The 14,144-nt window shown below is 47.9% G+C and overlaps 1 protein-coding gene across 3 annotated transcripts; it reads right to left on the reverse strand.

Moving 5' to 3' along the window:
- Positions 1 to 1,313: 1,313 nt before the first annotated feature.
- Positions 1,314 to 13,075, reverse strand: PIPOX (pipecolic acid and sarcosine oxidase). Of its 3 annotated transcripts, none has more exons than XM_041725076.1 (8): positions 12,900 to 13,074; positions 11,332 to 11,480; positions 4,115 to 4,328; positions 3,749 to 3,874; positions 2,996 to 3,148; positions 2,452 to 2,610; positions 1,779 to 1,854; positions 1,314 to 1,516 (listed from the first exon to the last, which is right to left on the reverse strand). In XM_041725076.1, exons 1-8 carry the CDS (start codon positions 13,011 to 13,013, stop codon positions 1,386 to 1,388), a joined length of 1,122 nt encoding a protein of 373 aa, XP_041581010.1. In that variant the 5' UTR covers positions 13,014 to 13,074; the 3' UTR covers positions 1,314 to 1,385. The 3 variants fall into 3 exon arrangements, with proteins under 3 accessions (XP_041581010.1, XP_041581009.1, XP_041581012.1); XM_041725075.1 differs by having other exon boundaries at positions 3,692 to 3,874; XM_041725078.1 differs by lacking the exon at positions 1,779 to 1,854 and having other exon boundaries at positions 3,692 to 3,874; positions 12,900 to 13,075.
- Between the last annotated feature and the right edge of the window lie 1,069 nt (positions 13,076 to 14,144).

Raw genomic sequence — 14,144 nt, forward strand, 5'->3', positions numbered from 1 at the left:
CACATCTTCAAGTCTCATCCTGGTTGTAGTCCATTATTCCTACTATACAGATGTAATTATTCCCACTTTACGGAGGCTGAGGTTCGAGGGATCCTCTGAGAGCACCCAAGAAGCAGACATGGCACGGGACTTGAGAGACTGGCTGGCTTTAGGATCCCCTGGAGAAATCAGTGCTGAACCGTGTGTCTAGGCTTATGAGGCTATATTCTTTGTGTTGTCCTTCCTTTGGGAATATTTTTATTCTTATCTCCATTTCCTGTTTCTGTTCAGCACTTCCTTCTAACATTTTCACCCCAGTTAGTCCCAATTTTTCTCCCCCAGGAGCAGGAGTTCTCAGGTCAAACTGGCCTGGTCTGGAGATGCTCCGGCTGGGATTTCAGCAGAGCACAATCAGCCCTGCTTGAGTCCCTGTTTACACCCCTCACCCCTTCACCCGCCCTGGGGTAGTTATAAGCCTGTTTCCTTCCAAAGCAATTAGTGCAAGGAGGCCAGCCGACTTGGTGCTAATGCCGTTTCATTAAGTGGGAGCAATCCTAATGATAATAAAATGGCACATTTAACATTCAAACATTGAACAGGGTTTCTAAGCGAGTGTGTCTCTCTCTTCCTTTCTGGTATAACAGCTCCATCTTCATAAGGACCTGACAATACACCCTAATGAGAGACTGGGGAGAACTAAGCGTCCTTACAGAGCCAAAGGGAGGCCAAGAACCAGACAAAGAATCCAGGGAAAGAGGGTGCAGGGCATTGAGGGGATAAAGACCCCAAGGATTCCTGGGGTCATGGGCTCTGTGGCGCTGATTTAGACAAAGTCATGAAGAAATAAGGTCACATGGAGAATAAAGCCCACCACAGACTCTAATGCAATGCAGCTATTCATTTCTTTGCTTGCTCAACACATTTTTTTCAACAAACACTTTTTGTGCACCAAGGTGAGCCAGATTTTATGGGAGTCTGTGATGGAGGATGGCTCATGTTTTAGGAAAAGGAACTCCAAGTTCCTGTAAGTCGTGATCTACAAATCATCTTGTTTACCCTCCCCTAGGCAGCTCTAGTCAAATCCACCCCAAGTTTATGAAATGTCTCAGCAAAGAGAATTTTTTAACAACTGCTTGGATCCCCTGAGCCAATCCTTATGCATCTTCCTTATTGAGACATCCATCTCAAAGGTCCTTGCTACTTGGTGATTTAGAATATCTGGTTGACCTTCTGGAAGCAAAAACATAGTGGGACTGGGGAGCTGGCCAGGGAAAAGAAAGTTGATTCAATCATCTGGTATTGACTGGGGACTCCAGAGAGGCAGGAGAACAGGATGACATTTAATAGCCAGAGGGCTTTATTCCCAGCTCCTATACATATGCACAAGGGAAGCTGCTGGCCAGGGGTCAAAGGTGGGCTTTGCCCAGGCCAGGGAAGCGGCTCATTCGAAAAGGCGTCAGGTCATAGGATGGGGTTAATTTCATACTTAATTCACACAGGATCTTGCCCACAACAGGGGCGAGCTTGAATCCATGTCCTGGGGAAAGGAAAGCAGGCTGTCAAGGATTCTCAGGGAAAGCAGCTGGGGTCCCTGAATGTCCACTACCCTGTCCCCAAATAGAGCTAACATCCCAAAGCTGGAGGTTGTCTCCCACCAGAGTACTTCTTCTCTATTTGCCTGCCCAGCCCCTTCATACACTCAAGTCTAAGCTCTGGCCAGCTGCGAGCCTAGAAACACCATTTTGCCTGGCACTGAGAAAGGTCGGCTTTAAGGCACATCTTTCCCTCCTCAGGCTCACCAGAGAATCCAGCACCAATGACAATGTTGTCATACTTTGGGTGTCGATCAAGAATGCAGTGCCCATCGGGGGTGTTCTAGAAAGAAACAATCACACTTGCGTCTTTTGAGAACAGAAGGAGGAAGAACTGCAGGCTCCAATGGGAGGGGACTAGGCTGGATTGCTTTCCAGAAAGAATGGGAATGGGGCACAGGAATGCTTTCTGCATGCCAGCGCCCCCTCCGGGTACGACAGTCTTTCTCATTTGTCCATCTGCCCTCTCTTCTCATACAACGCTATGAACACAGTAGGTGCTCAGTTAATGCGTGTAAACTGACTTTAGCCAAGATGCCTCAGGCCCTGGTGACATCTGTCTCATCTCTTTGTCCCTAAGGCCTGTTCAACGAGAACATCTTGCCAAAAAATCTTTTAGAGCTCTTCTGGGAAACATAGTGAGGGGCTGCCAGGCAGAAACCTAGTTTGCTAATGAAAAGGAATATGAATAACCTCCAACGGGGCCCTCTCCAGTAGAGGTGGACCAGCCCACAGGAATAAGCTCATTTGTTTCAAGTCACATACCAGGTCAGGGGTCAAAGAGAGGCCAGCTGGAGCAGTGCAAGGTCTCTCTGTGTCCTTCCCCTGTTCTCTGGGGCTACGAGAGGGCCAGGCCTGGCCCGGCTGCCCACACCCTTACCGTGTACAGGCAGTGCTCCAGAATGGCAGGCTTGGGCTCTAGGTCGGGTAAGTGATCTCTGATGAAGCGGCTCAGGATCTGGACGTCTTGGATGTCTGAGAAGGCTTCCGGGCAGTCCCGCTCCTCAGGATCTGCATTGTTGCCGTGGTGATAGCAGACCTAGCTCCCAATCAGAGCAGTGTGAGCTTCGAGGCCGGCCCTCCTGCACACCCACCCAGCCCAGGGGGCAGGCTCAGACGCAGAGTGCCCCCATCCATCATCACAACCTCTCCCTGGCCCTGACAGATGCTGTTTGCTGCCACATGAGGTTGCCTTAGCTGTTCCTCCCCCCACCAGCCCCATGTTTGCAAAGGGCTCCCTTTGGGGAGGGGGGCTTGGGACAGCTGGGGGTCATGCATTGCAAATGGTGAATAGAGAAGTATTCTCCTGCTCCTACTGCTCCCTGGGGGGATCTGGGGAATCTGTTGAAAGGGAAGTTAGAGCACTGCCCCAAATCTGCAAGGGCGGGGTGCCCTACCAACCCTCTCTAGGCCTTTCTGTTCACCTTCATCAACCCAGGATACTCTCCGGAAGGCAGCCCATAGATGTGGTGGGGAGTCAGGCTGAGGTCCAGGCCCAGGAAGCAGGGAAAGGCCTGGGACATGCCATAGCTTCCAGGAACTTTCTCTGGCCAGTAACACACATTGGTCCGCAGAGTCTTAAAGGAGAAAGAGAAGTGAGAGATGAAGGGGGAAAGCCAGGAAACTACAGACAGCAAGAACAGCCTCTCCAGAGGTCCTGTAGCTCTTAAATACAAGCCTGGATCCCCCCCTTAACTTGTCCATCCTTGTTTCACCCAATTCTCTCGTCATCGATCTGTTCTATTTTTATACGAGGCATAAAAATTTCTGCATCTCTGTCTCTTCCCTCTGTCTTAGTCTCCCATACTGCACCCAGGCCTACTTCTCTCTCTCTCTCTCTCTCTCTCTCTCTCTCTCTTTCAGCAGTTAATAAGGCCTCAGATGTGAGGCATTACTACCGGCCAAGCCAGTTCCTGAGGGCTTTATGTTTATTATATAATTTAATACTCCAACAGCCCTGTCCCCATTTTACATGTTATAAAACTGAGGCTCATGAAGTGAACTCATTTGCCCAAGTTCGTCCACTAGCAAGTGACAGATCTGAGACTCAAACTCAAGTCCATCTGACTCCCAGGTTTCTTCTCTTAAACATCAACTCTGAGGCTTTCAGCCCGCCTGACCTGGAGAGGCAGCTCGATCCCCAGGGGACGGAGGAGCCGGTTGGTCCAGGGACCTACTGTGATGATCAAGCTCTTGGCTTGGTAGCTCCTGGAGGTACTTTTCACCATGACTGGTAGCCCTGGCTTTATCTCCATCACCTTCTCTCCATCATGGACTTGGCCTCCAAGACGTCGAATTGCATCCTGGAAGGGCAATGGCAGGGAAGAGCAAATTAGTTATATAGCTATACGGTTCACCCTGGTGAACAGAGTCTTTCACTTAGGGCAGAAAAGAGAGCACAGACTCCAGACCTCCCGTCCCATATCAACGAGATCAAGAATAAAGCCAGCAGGGCAATGGCTCCCTTCCAGCCAGGGAGGCTGGGGACGGCATACTGGAACCACAACAGGAACTGCATTATCCCCAAGGGCTATGCATACTACCTGGAGGGCTCTGAGGGCCCTGTCTGCATAGAGAACTCCTCCAGACTTTTCCAAGAGCCCCACTTCTCCCCTGGCCAACTGAACATTGGGGAAATGTTGCTTCAGTTCCTCAGCTGAGAGATACTGATGTTCCACCCTGTGTCTAGACAAAGTAGCCTGGATTGTTTTTAATTCTGAATTCTCCTTCATTCCCAGCATCAGTAGCCCAGTCTGCCTGTAAAAAAAGAAAAAGAAAGAAAGAAAAGAAAGGCACATGGATGATGGTATGAGTCAGGGCCCTGGGCCATTCTCTCTCATTCTTCAGCAAAGGTCCCATCAAGGAGGGAAGGAGGGTCCCAGCCTCATGTTCAAAAAACTGATCAAGGGCAGCCCCGGTGGTGCAGCGGTTTAGCGCCCCCTGCAGCCCAGGGTGTGATCCTGGAGACCCTGGATCAAGTCCCGCATCGGGCTCCCTGCATGGAGCCTGCTTCTCCTTCTGCCTGTATCTCTGTCTCTCTCTCTCTCTCTCCGTGTCTCTCATGAATAAATAAATAAAATCTTAAAAAAAAAAACTGATCAAGTCAGGGGCGTCTGACTGGCTGAGTCAGTAGAGCATGTGACTCTTGATCTCAGGGTCATGAGTTCAAGCCCCACACTGGGTGGGCATAGAGCCTACTTAAAAAGATTTAAAAAAAAAAAAATTAGGGTGCCTGGATGGCTCAGTCGGTTGGGTGTCTAACTGTTGGTTTAGGCCAGGTCATGATCTCATGGGTCCTGATCGAGCCCAGCTGGGGCTCCAATGCCCACATGCGTTCTCTCTGTCTCAGATAAATAAATAAATCTTAAAAAAAAAAAAAAAAAAGGTTAAAAAAAACTGTAAAGTCATCTCAGTACTGTCATCAGGGTCACACTCAGTATTACTAAGCTGGCTGCCAGCCCATTCCTAAGTCTGCCCTTGGCTCTCACTATTGGTTTACTTGTCCCTCTATCCTCTTGGGATCCATCCCCGCCTTGAGGGCAGTTATCAGAAATCCTCTTAATGCCACACCTAGAAAGTGGTAAGTGTCTCTTCCTCTTCCTCCATCCCCTGACCCCTTCACTATCCTGATCTCCATTCTTTATCCTCTCCCCCGCTACTCTATGGTCCTGCTGTTTCTTTTCCTTTGTTCCTTTTCTTCACATATAATGTTTTGTCCCTTGCTGTGCATTTCTCTGGTTCCTCCTCAGAGGCTGCCCATTTTATGGAAAGGATCCTAAATGGGGAGACCTGGCTCTGGGTCCAGTCCTGGCAGACCCTTTGTGACCTTGCCCTGGTTGCACACCACTCCAGACCCCAGATTTCTCTGTAATGCAAGCCTGCTGGACAATATATTGGTGGTGCCACACCAGGGTGGTATCGCCCCGACCCCAGGGCTTATGGACATGGCATGGGCCATTTTTTTTTTTTTAGTTGTCACAATACCTGGGGGTTGCCCCTCTCGTGTTTAGTGGGCAGGGCCCGGGGATGCTGAACCTGCAATGCTCCAGAAAATCCCACCCAAATGCTGAGAGCACCCTCACACAGAAACACCATTAGATGGTTTCTTGGGGTTCCGGCAATTAATTCAGTGATTCTGTGGTTCTATTTCTCCCTATACTTCCCTTTATGCTTCTTACTCTCCAGGGGAGTAAAAGTTGTTTCTCTTTAATACTTTCCGTCTCTCTGTCACAAGACATCAGAGCTCCCTTTTGATGGGAACGGATCTAAACAATGGAAGGGTCACTTTGGCCCTGGGACCACTGCTACAGTCCCTCTCCCTTTCAGCAGCTGCAGTGACCAGCACCAGCCTGGTACATCCCCCAGGTACTGTGTATAAAGCTCGTAATAGCCTATAATGGAGTCTCATGGATATTACATGCTTCCAAATCCCACATTATCTGGTTGGGGGGATTAAAGAGAAGATTGGGAGGGGGTAGGGACACAGCAGGCCCCAGGGCCGGTGTCAGTACACAGAGCCGCGAAGCGTGCCCAATCCATTCGCCATGGCCCCCGCCTACCCAGCATTCAGCACTGGTGAGCGAGGATGAGCGCCTCCGCCTCCTCAAAGCTTAGCAGAGGAAGGATGCTGTAGCATCCCCATTAGCCAGCAGGGCCCCTTTCCCATGGCCCCAAAAAGGGCTTCGTTTGGTTCGCAGGTAATGAAAACTTGCCCAATAGACTTCTTGGTCAAGAGGATAATTAAAAAGTCATGCAAGTATATGTCCTAGAGCCCTCGTTTGCCGATGTGGGCTGGGTACAATTCTGGGAAAGACCTGGCTTACCTCTCACCTCAGTGGTTATGTCAGACCCCTGGCTCAGCAATTGCAGAGCAGCATTTTCTAACCCCTGCCTGCTGTATCCCAACCGCAGTGTCCCATACACCCTGAGATTTAGCTACTTCCTTTCCACCCTTTCTTCCTTCCTTCCTTCCTTCCTTGAGGTAAGAACTCCTCTTACAGGAATGTACTGTATGGGGAAAACAAAACCCATGCCAAGACAACAGGCAAATCTGTCAAATTATGAAATGCTGAGTGATATTCTAATTCCCAAGCCATCCTGTGGTGGATGAAGCGGGAGCTCCCATCCCTAGGAGCAATCAGTGAGCTGATTCTGCCGGTGAATGTAATTGTGCCAATTGTAATCATTTTGCTCCAGCTCTCTGCCCCTGTGGCATTTATTTCTTAGCCCAGATATTGATCTAACAGTGGGAAATTTTCCATCTGAATTTGTGATGGTGGACCCTCCCCTCGTCCGAAGATGCGTTTGGGAAATTCTCATTTTCCGTGGATCACAGCTGAGCTATTTGGCCTGAGGGAAACCGTGCACTGCTGGAGAAATGCCTCCGATTGGAGAGAGATTTTTGACCATTATGAGCAAATCGGAAATAAATGTAAAACACTGCCTGCAAATGCAAAGGTCTGTCATTATGGGAGATAGGTGAGAGGCTCCTGTGGGAAATGCTTACAGAATTGGAAATCAGTCAGTCAAAACCGGGATCAGAGAATGGGCCTTTTCCACCCAGGATGAAGATAGATGACTTCCATGGGCAGATTGAAAATCATTTAAGTGCTTATTTTCTTAATGGCTTTTCCTAGATCCCAATAAACAGACCACTCGTTCTGCATCAATTTCTCACCCCTGTGCTCTGGGCCTCCCTCTGCTCTTTTCCTGCTCAGACCCTAGTGACAAAGTTTGGAGAGGAGAGGAATGAGAAGAGACAAGGCCATCGCAAGGGAGAAAAAAAAAATGTCCAGGAAATGCCGGCTCAGGGCTGGCCTAGAAAGAAAGCATCTTAAAGTGAGGCTGGATTGTCAGGGGACCCTGGAAAGTGTGGCTCCCAGCTCCCAGCTCCCAGCTCCCAGCATACGACCAGCTGAGTGCAGAGCATGGGGTAGGAACTGTGACTTCCCCCCAACCAGAGTTGGCTCCAGCACCGGGAAGAGGTAATCCAAGAATCCTCCTGAGGGCCTTGTTGACTCCTCTAGCCAACTAAAGCCTCAGACCTGATGTAAGGAGCTGGTGATCGGGGCCTTCCATCTGTTACTAAAGCAGGACAGGAGGCCACCGGCCCAATGGAGCAGGGAGGAACTAGGAGGGACAGATAGCCCTCCTTGGTCAGCCACCTGCCAGCCCGGGCTCCCTCTTTCCCTTCCCAGGGTGAAAAGTGCCAGTGGAGCACCTTGGGGAAGGGACTCAGCCATGGTTGCTGTCTTTGTTGGTTTTGGAGGAGCTCTTGGCTTTTATCTTCCGCTCAGTGGGCCGAGGTGGAATTGGTTAACAAAGACTGCTCCAGGGAGGGGATGTGGCTGACAAGCCAGACATTTCACAGAGACACAGGAAGCAGCAGCTGCAGAGGGGGCCACCAGGTTCTGCCAGCAGCTGTACTGCCTACGGCTGTGATCTTGTCTGATATTGTCAGCTAAGCAGGGGCAGCCTGGGTCAGGAGCTAGATATTAGGACTCAAAGGGAGAAGGGGGGCGGCAAGCAAGAGGTGAGCCACAGAGCTGGGATTTGCTGGTGGTATCAGCATCCCAGCTGTATGCATCACAAAAGATTCAGACCTTGTGATCTGACACGTGTCATTGTCTGTACCCAGAATGTATGCAAATATCCGGAGCCCACCCATGTTTAGTATGCCACTGTCACAGGAAGAAGCGGAACAGGAGGAAAAGAATTGGACAACCACCTTCACTACCAACTCCTGAAGATGTTTGTTTGGTTGTTGTTTTTTTGTTGTTTTTTTATCACCATCGAATAGCATTAAGTACATACATTCGGATCTATCAGTTACATGATGACGTTGCACTGGTTCTCCCAGAAGAACCTAGGAGAATGAGAACCACAAAGATGATAACGCACGTAGAAAATCAGAATTAAGAGCCAAAGCAAAAAGAATGGCAATGGGAAGTATCTATTCTGTATCCCTAAGTAAAAGAATCAAATAGTGTGCTCGAGTGAATCAGATTAGCCACAAGAAAGAACTTGGTAATGATTATGATAATAATAATAATAATAATTAATAATAATAATAATGGCAACACCTAGCACTCTGTAGAACTTGAAAGGCTTTCCAAAGCACATTCACTCCACTATTCATTTTTCATAAGTGGGGATTAAAGTGTCGGAATGGTCTTTTATTTTTTTAATTTATTTTCTTTATTTTTAAAATTATTTATTTATTTATTCATGAGAGACACAGATTGAGAGAGAGAGGCAGAGACATAGGCAGAGGGAGAAGAGAAGCAGGCTCCAGGCAGGGAGCCTGTCGTGAGACTCGATCCCGGGTCTCCAGGATCACATCCTGGGCTGAAGGCGGCGCTAAACCACTGAGCCACCAGGCTGCCCTCAGAATGGTCTTTTAAGATGGACTATGATATCTTCCTGTCTTTAAATATATATATATTAGCAGTCTTTCGACCCGAGATGATTTAGGCATAAATTTGTTTGGACAGAGGGGATGGACAAGGTCACCACTCTGTGGTATCTTCTAAGCCGGGGGCCAGCAAACTATGACCCAAGAATCAGATCAGATCTACCACCTATTTTTGTCTGTCATACAAGCCAAGATGATTTTTACATTTTTAAATAGTTGATAAAGAACAAAAGAATATTTCAGGACGTGAAAAGTGCATGAAATGTCAGCATCCATGAATAAAGTTTTATTGGCATACAGCCACGCTCATTTATTTACATATCATCTGTGGCTGCTTTCACACTACAATGGCAGAGTTGAGTAATTGGCAGAGTTGAATAGTTACAACAGAGACCATATGGCCTGCAAAGTCTAAAATACTATGTGGCCAATTCTGGAAAAAGTTCACCAAGCCCTATTCTAGACTAAGAGTGTAGTGATCTCGCAATCTGCACTAATAGGTTAAGAGCCTGACTACTCAGCAACCCTCTCATAAGGTTGTGGGGTGGATTCAATGCTTTAGCATATATTGGGTACTTTTAAAACAGCCTAAGTTTCTTATCATGAGCACTAAATAACATGATGATGGTGATGATAGTGATGATGATGGACTTGTCAGGTACCACCACTCCAAACCCTTCACATACTCATCCTCACAACAGACCCCTGAAATAGCCCTACTTTATAGGTAAGAAAACTGAGTCTCCCAGAGGTTAAACAGCTTGCTCCAGACCACACAGCTAAATGTGTCAGAGCTGACATGTAGAGCCAGGCCTGCCTGGTCCCAAGGCCTTTCCAAATTCCTATCCTCCTGCCATGAGGACTGTGAGATTATGAGAATCTCCTATCCAAGGGTTCCTTTCCCTTGCTCCAGCAGCCATTCTCCTTGATGTCCATGGCTGCTACCTCCCACCTGTCTCCTCTTGGCCTTCTTCTTCCCTATGCAGCCGAGATAGGATACAGCTGACCCAAAATGGGTAGAAGGAACTGCCACTTATCCAAAGATGCTATGTACTATACCAAGTACTTCATGAGAGTCTCATTTAAGGGGCACCCAGGGTGGCTCAGTCGGTTAAGCATCTGACTCTTGATTTCAGCTCAGGTCAGGGCCATGAGATTGAATCCCACATCAGGCTCCACACTGGGCATGGAGTCTGTTTAAGATTCTCTGTCTTTCTGTCCCTCTTCCTCTCTTTAAAAAAAAAAAAGTCTCCTTTAATCCCCCACAAAGTCCTGTGAGGAAAAAATGAGACACAGAGAGGTACAAAAACTTTTCCAGTGTTATACAGCCAGTAAGAGGTAGACACAAAGTCAAGTTCAAGCCTGTCTCAGAATCACGTCCTTTCTGAAAGATTCCAGACACTCTCCTAACATCTCTTAGTTACCTCCTTATCTGCTGGGAGGAAGTGTGCCCTCCAAGGCCTCAGCACTTCTCTTAGTACCAGATACTCAGCAGTATTCACAGATGGCTGACAGAGAGGGGTCCCTTTGCCAGGCCACCCCTCAGCAAGACATGCTCCTTTATTTGGGTGCTGTGTGCATTAGCTACCTCTGGAATAAATCTGTAATTAGCTGTCCTAGCTGTATTTGCATAATGGATTTCACTTTGTTCTTAAGTTAATGGTGTTTTTGCAACAGAACAGTAACCTCTTGGTTCTCGGCCATTAAAATAACTGCCACCCTGTAGGATAGAGTCGTGGTTTTGTAGAGAGTTCAGTTAAGAGCCACAGAGAAGGTGGGAAGGGATGTGTGGTGGGTGATTAAAGTTCTCTATGCACCATGGCTTGTCTGCCTTCTTCCCCATGACTGTTTGAAAGGTCAATGGAGGTGAAGGGGTACAGAGGAGCTTTAAAGGTTAGAGAGCCATGGGGGCAGCAGAGATCCCCAGTGAGCAATAAGGCCTAAAGAGGAGACCTATAGGAAGAGGCATTCAGAGAGAATGAATGGATTTATAGGGGTGGCTCCTGGGGGAGAGGACCCAGTGTGAAAAGTTATGATATTAGTATGAACATAAAGAACCAGCTCTGGGTATCAGCTCCCAGTGTCTTTTCAGCAGTCTTCACAATATACCCTCTGCTGGCCTTGGACATGTGCTCTGAACCCAGTCCTAGAACTCAGTGTGACAGGAGCCAGCTGACCTATGGGGCAATCCTAACAGGGAGCAGAATGCTCCTATGTGTCTGGCACTTCCCTAGGCCCTGTGTCCCTCCACGGCATTTCACATGTTCACGGCACTGTACCCTCACATACTCAAAGCACCTCCAGGCACTGGGCCCCAGAATTCAAGGAATTCCCCCATCCGTCAACCTGTGTAATTGAGTTTCAGCCTCGTGCTCCAGCTGGCCCCATATCTGGTAGCACTCATCCATCATCTGGGTATAAAAGTCTTCAAGGTATGCCCTTCGGATTATCCGGCTCTGCCCATGCGAGCTTCCTCGGGAGTGTGGTAGAAAAAACTGGAAACAGAAAACAAGAGAGACAACTGAAGCTGTTACCCCTTGTGCTGTCTCTTCCACCCCTTAGGAAATTGCTCAGCATGTGTTGTCAATCAGGAGCATTTCCTCTTCAAATATTTTCATAGTTCTCCCTTTATGGTCAAGTTACTGATTTGACTACCAGCATAGAAGTTCTTTAGGAGTACTAACTCTGCTTCCTGGGACGCCTGGGTGGCTCAGTGGGTTAGCACCTGCCTTAGGCCCAGGGTGTGATCCTGGGGTCCTGGGATCGAGTCCCACATCAGGCTCCCTGCATGGAGCCTGCTTCTCCTTCTCCCTTTGTTTCTGCCTCTCTCTCTGTGTGTGTCTCTCATGAATAAATAAAGAAAATCTTAAAAAAAAAAAAAAAAAAAGAACTCTGCTTCCTGTTTGGCAACATTACCTCACACCCCAAAGTCCCTTTGTTAGTTAGTCTTTGGTCATCTTGCTGCAAGCCCAGCCCACTTAACTCATAGTCTCATAGAGAAGCATAATTAGAAAGCACCTTTGAGATCATTCCCATCTAGCCCCCTTCATTTTTTTTCAAATTTTTATTTAAATTCAAGTTCAAGTCACTAGTTGGCATATAGTGTAACATTAGTTTCAGAAGGAGAACTTAGTGAGTCATCACATACAATACCCAGTGCTCATCACAAGTGCCCTCAATCCCCATCCCCCATTTAGCCCATCCCCCACTCACCTCCCTCCATCAACTCTGTTTGTTCTCTATCTTTAAGAGTCTCTTAGGGTTTGACTCCATCTTTTTAGCCCTTTCCCATATATTCTTCTGTTTTGTTTCTTAAATTCCACATATGAGTGAAATTACATGGTATTTATCCTTCACTGACTGATTTATCACACTTAGCATAATACACTCTAGCTCCATCCCCATTATTGTCAATGGCAAGATTTCATTTTTTCTAATGACTGAGTAATATTCCATTGTATATATACACCACATCTTCTCTACCCTTTTTTTTTTTTAAAGATTTTATTTACTTATTTGACAGAGAGAGAGAGCGAGAGCAAGAGAGCACAAGCAGGGGGAGCTGCAGGCAGAGGGAGAGGGAGAAGCAGGCTTCCCACTGAGCAGGGAGCCCAATGTGGGGCTTGATCCCAGGGGATTATGACCTAGCCAAAAACAGACACTTAACCAACTAAGCCACCGAGGCATCCCCTTCTTTATCCATTCATCAGTCAATGGACACTTGGGCTCTTTCCATAGTTTGGCTACTGTTGATAATGCTGCTATAAACACCAGAATGCATGTATCTCTTCAAATCTGTATTTTTGTATCCTTTGGGTAAAAAAGGCTCAAAGTGTGCTGGCTCTGGAAACTTCTCTCTGGAAGAGGAGAGAAGGACAGTCCCTAAAGTCAGGAGTGTGGAGGAGACACAGTACCTGCTCCAGCAGGATGACCTTCTTCTTGTGTTTGGCCAGGTGGTATGCCGTGAAGCAGCCCTGGATGCCTGCCCCTATCACAATGGCATCACAGAGAACTTTCTGAGCAGCCATGATGCCCACTCAGCCTTACAGCCACAAAGCTCACACACAAAGGAGAAACCAAACAAAAGTAGGCTCTGGGCTGAAGGGGGAGGAGTAGGGCAAAGTCCAGCCTGGCCAACACTCCCACAATCCCCTGAGCTGTGTCCTTCCCTCCACTCCTCCCTCCTAGCAAAGCCTGGCATAGTGCCCAGCCCCCACCTCCCCTGCAGAGCAGAACAGGGTAGTCTGATTCCTGAAGTTTAGCCCAGCTCAGCTGCCAGCCTCACCCTTGTATCCCTCTAGCTTTCTATTCTTGGCTCAATTATTGTCATGCAAATGGCTCCTTCCTATGCCACCTTCCTGTCTCATTATGATCTTTGTCTCGGGACTTCGGCCTTGGAATTTCAATGCCTCCTAGACCAAGCTGGGCACCAGGAATGCTGCCTCCCCCTGCTGGCTTCCCTCCCTGCAGCCTGATTTTCTTTGGAGATTCTAAGGGCCAAGCTAAGAACTTGGCACTCCGCCCAGGGTAAGGCTCACCTCCCTGGTGGATGGTGAGGTCAGGGGGTAGATGCAGGGAACAATCCGGAGGGCAGTTTTGTGAGTATGAAATTATTCTCAGTGTGTTGCTTTCATTTTTTTACAAAGGAGAAGAAATTATCCGGAATAAATGGGAAGGACAGAGTGAGAAGAGGAGCCTTCTCCTGAGGCACAGAGTGGGGACCAGGCACCAACCCCGGGCACACAGGGTCCCCGATGTGAGCACGCCCTCTGTGCCAAGCAGTGTGCTAAAAAAATACCACTACATGCATTCAGGTCAGAGCTAGAATTTGTAGGACCTGGTTCTTGTACCATTTTGGGGTCATGATCCCAGAGTCCCAGGATCGAGCCCCTGAATTAGGCTCCCTGCTCAGTAAGGAGTCTGCTACTCTCTCTGCCCTTCACCCTGCTCGTGCTCCCTTCCTCTCTCTCTCTCTCTCTCTCTCTTAAATAAATAAATAAATAAATAAATAAATAAATAAATAAATAAAATCTTTAAAAAAGAAAAAGAAAAATTATGAATACAAAATTAGGTGCTAGGACTAGGAAGAGACTGTCCAATTAAGGAGCACTGTGGATGAAGTTTTGTTAGCTTCATGGTACATCTGCCTCTGTACACAT

This window comes from Vulpes lagopus, chromosome 12 (genome assembly GCF_018345385.1).
Source record: "Vulpes lagopus strain Blue_001 chromosome 12, ASM1834538v1, whole genome shotgun sequence".
NCBI classification, from domain to species: Eukaryota; Metazoa; Chordata; class Mammalia; order Carnivora; family Canidae; genus Vulpes; species Vulpes lagopus.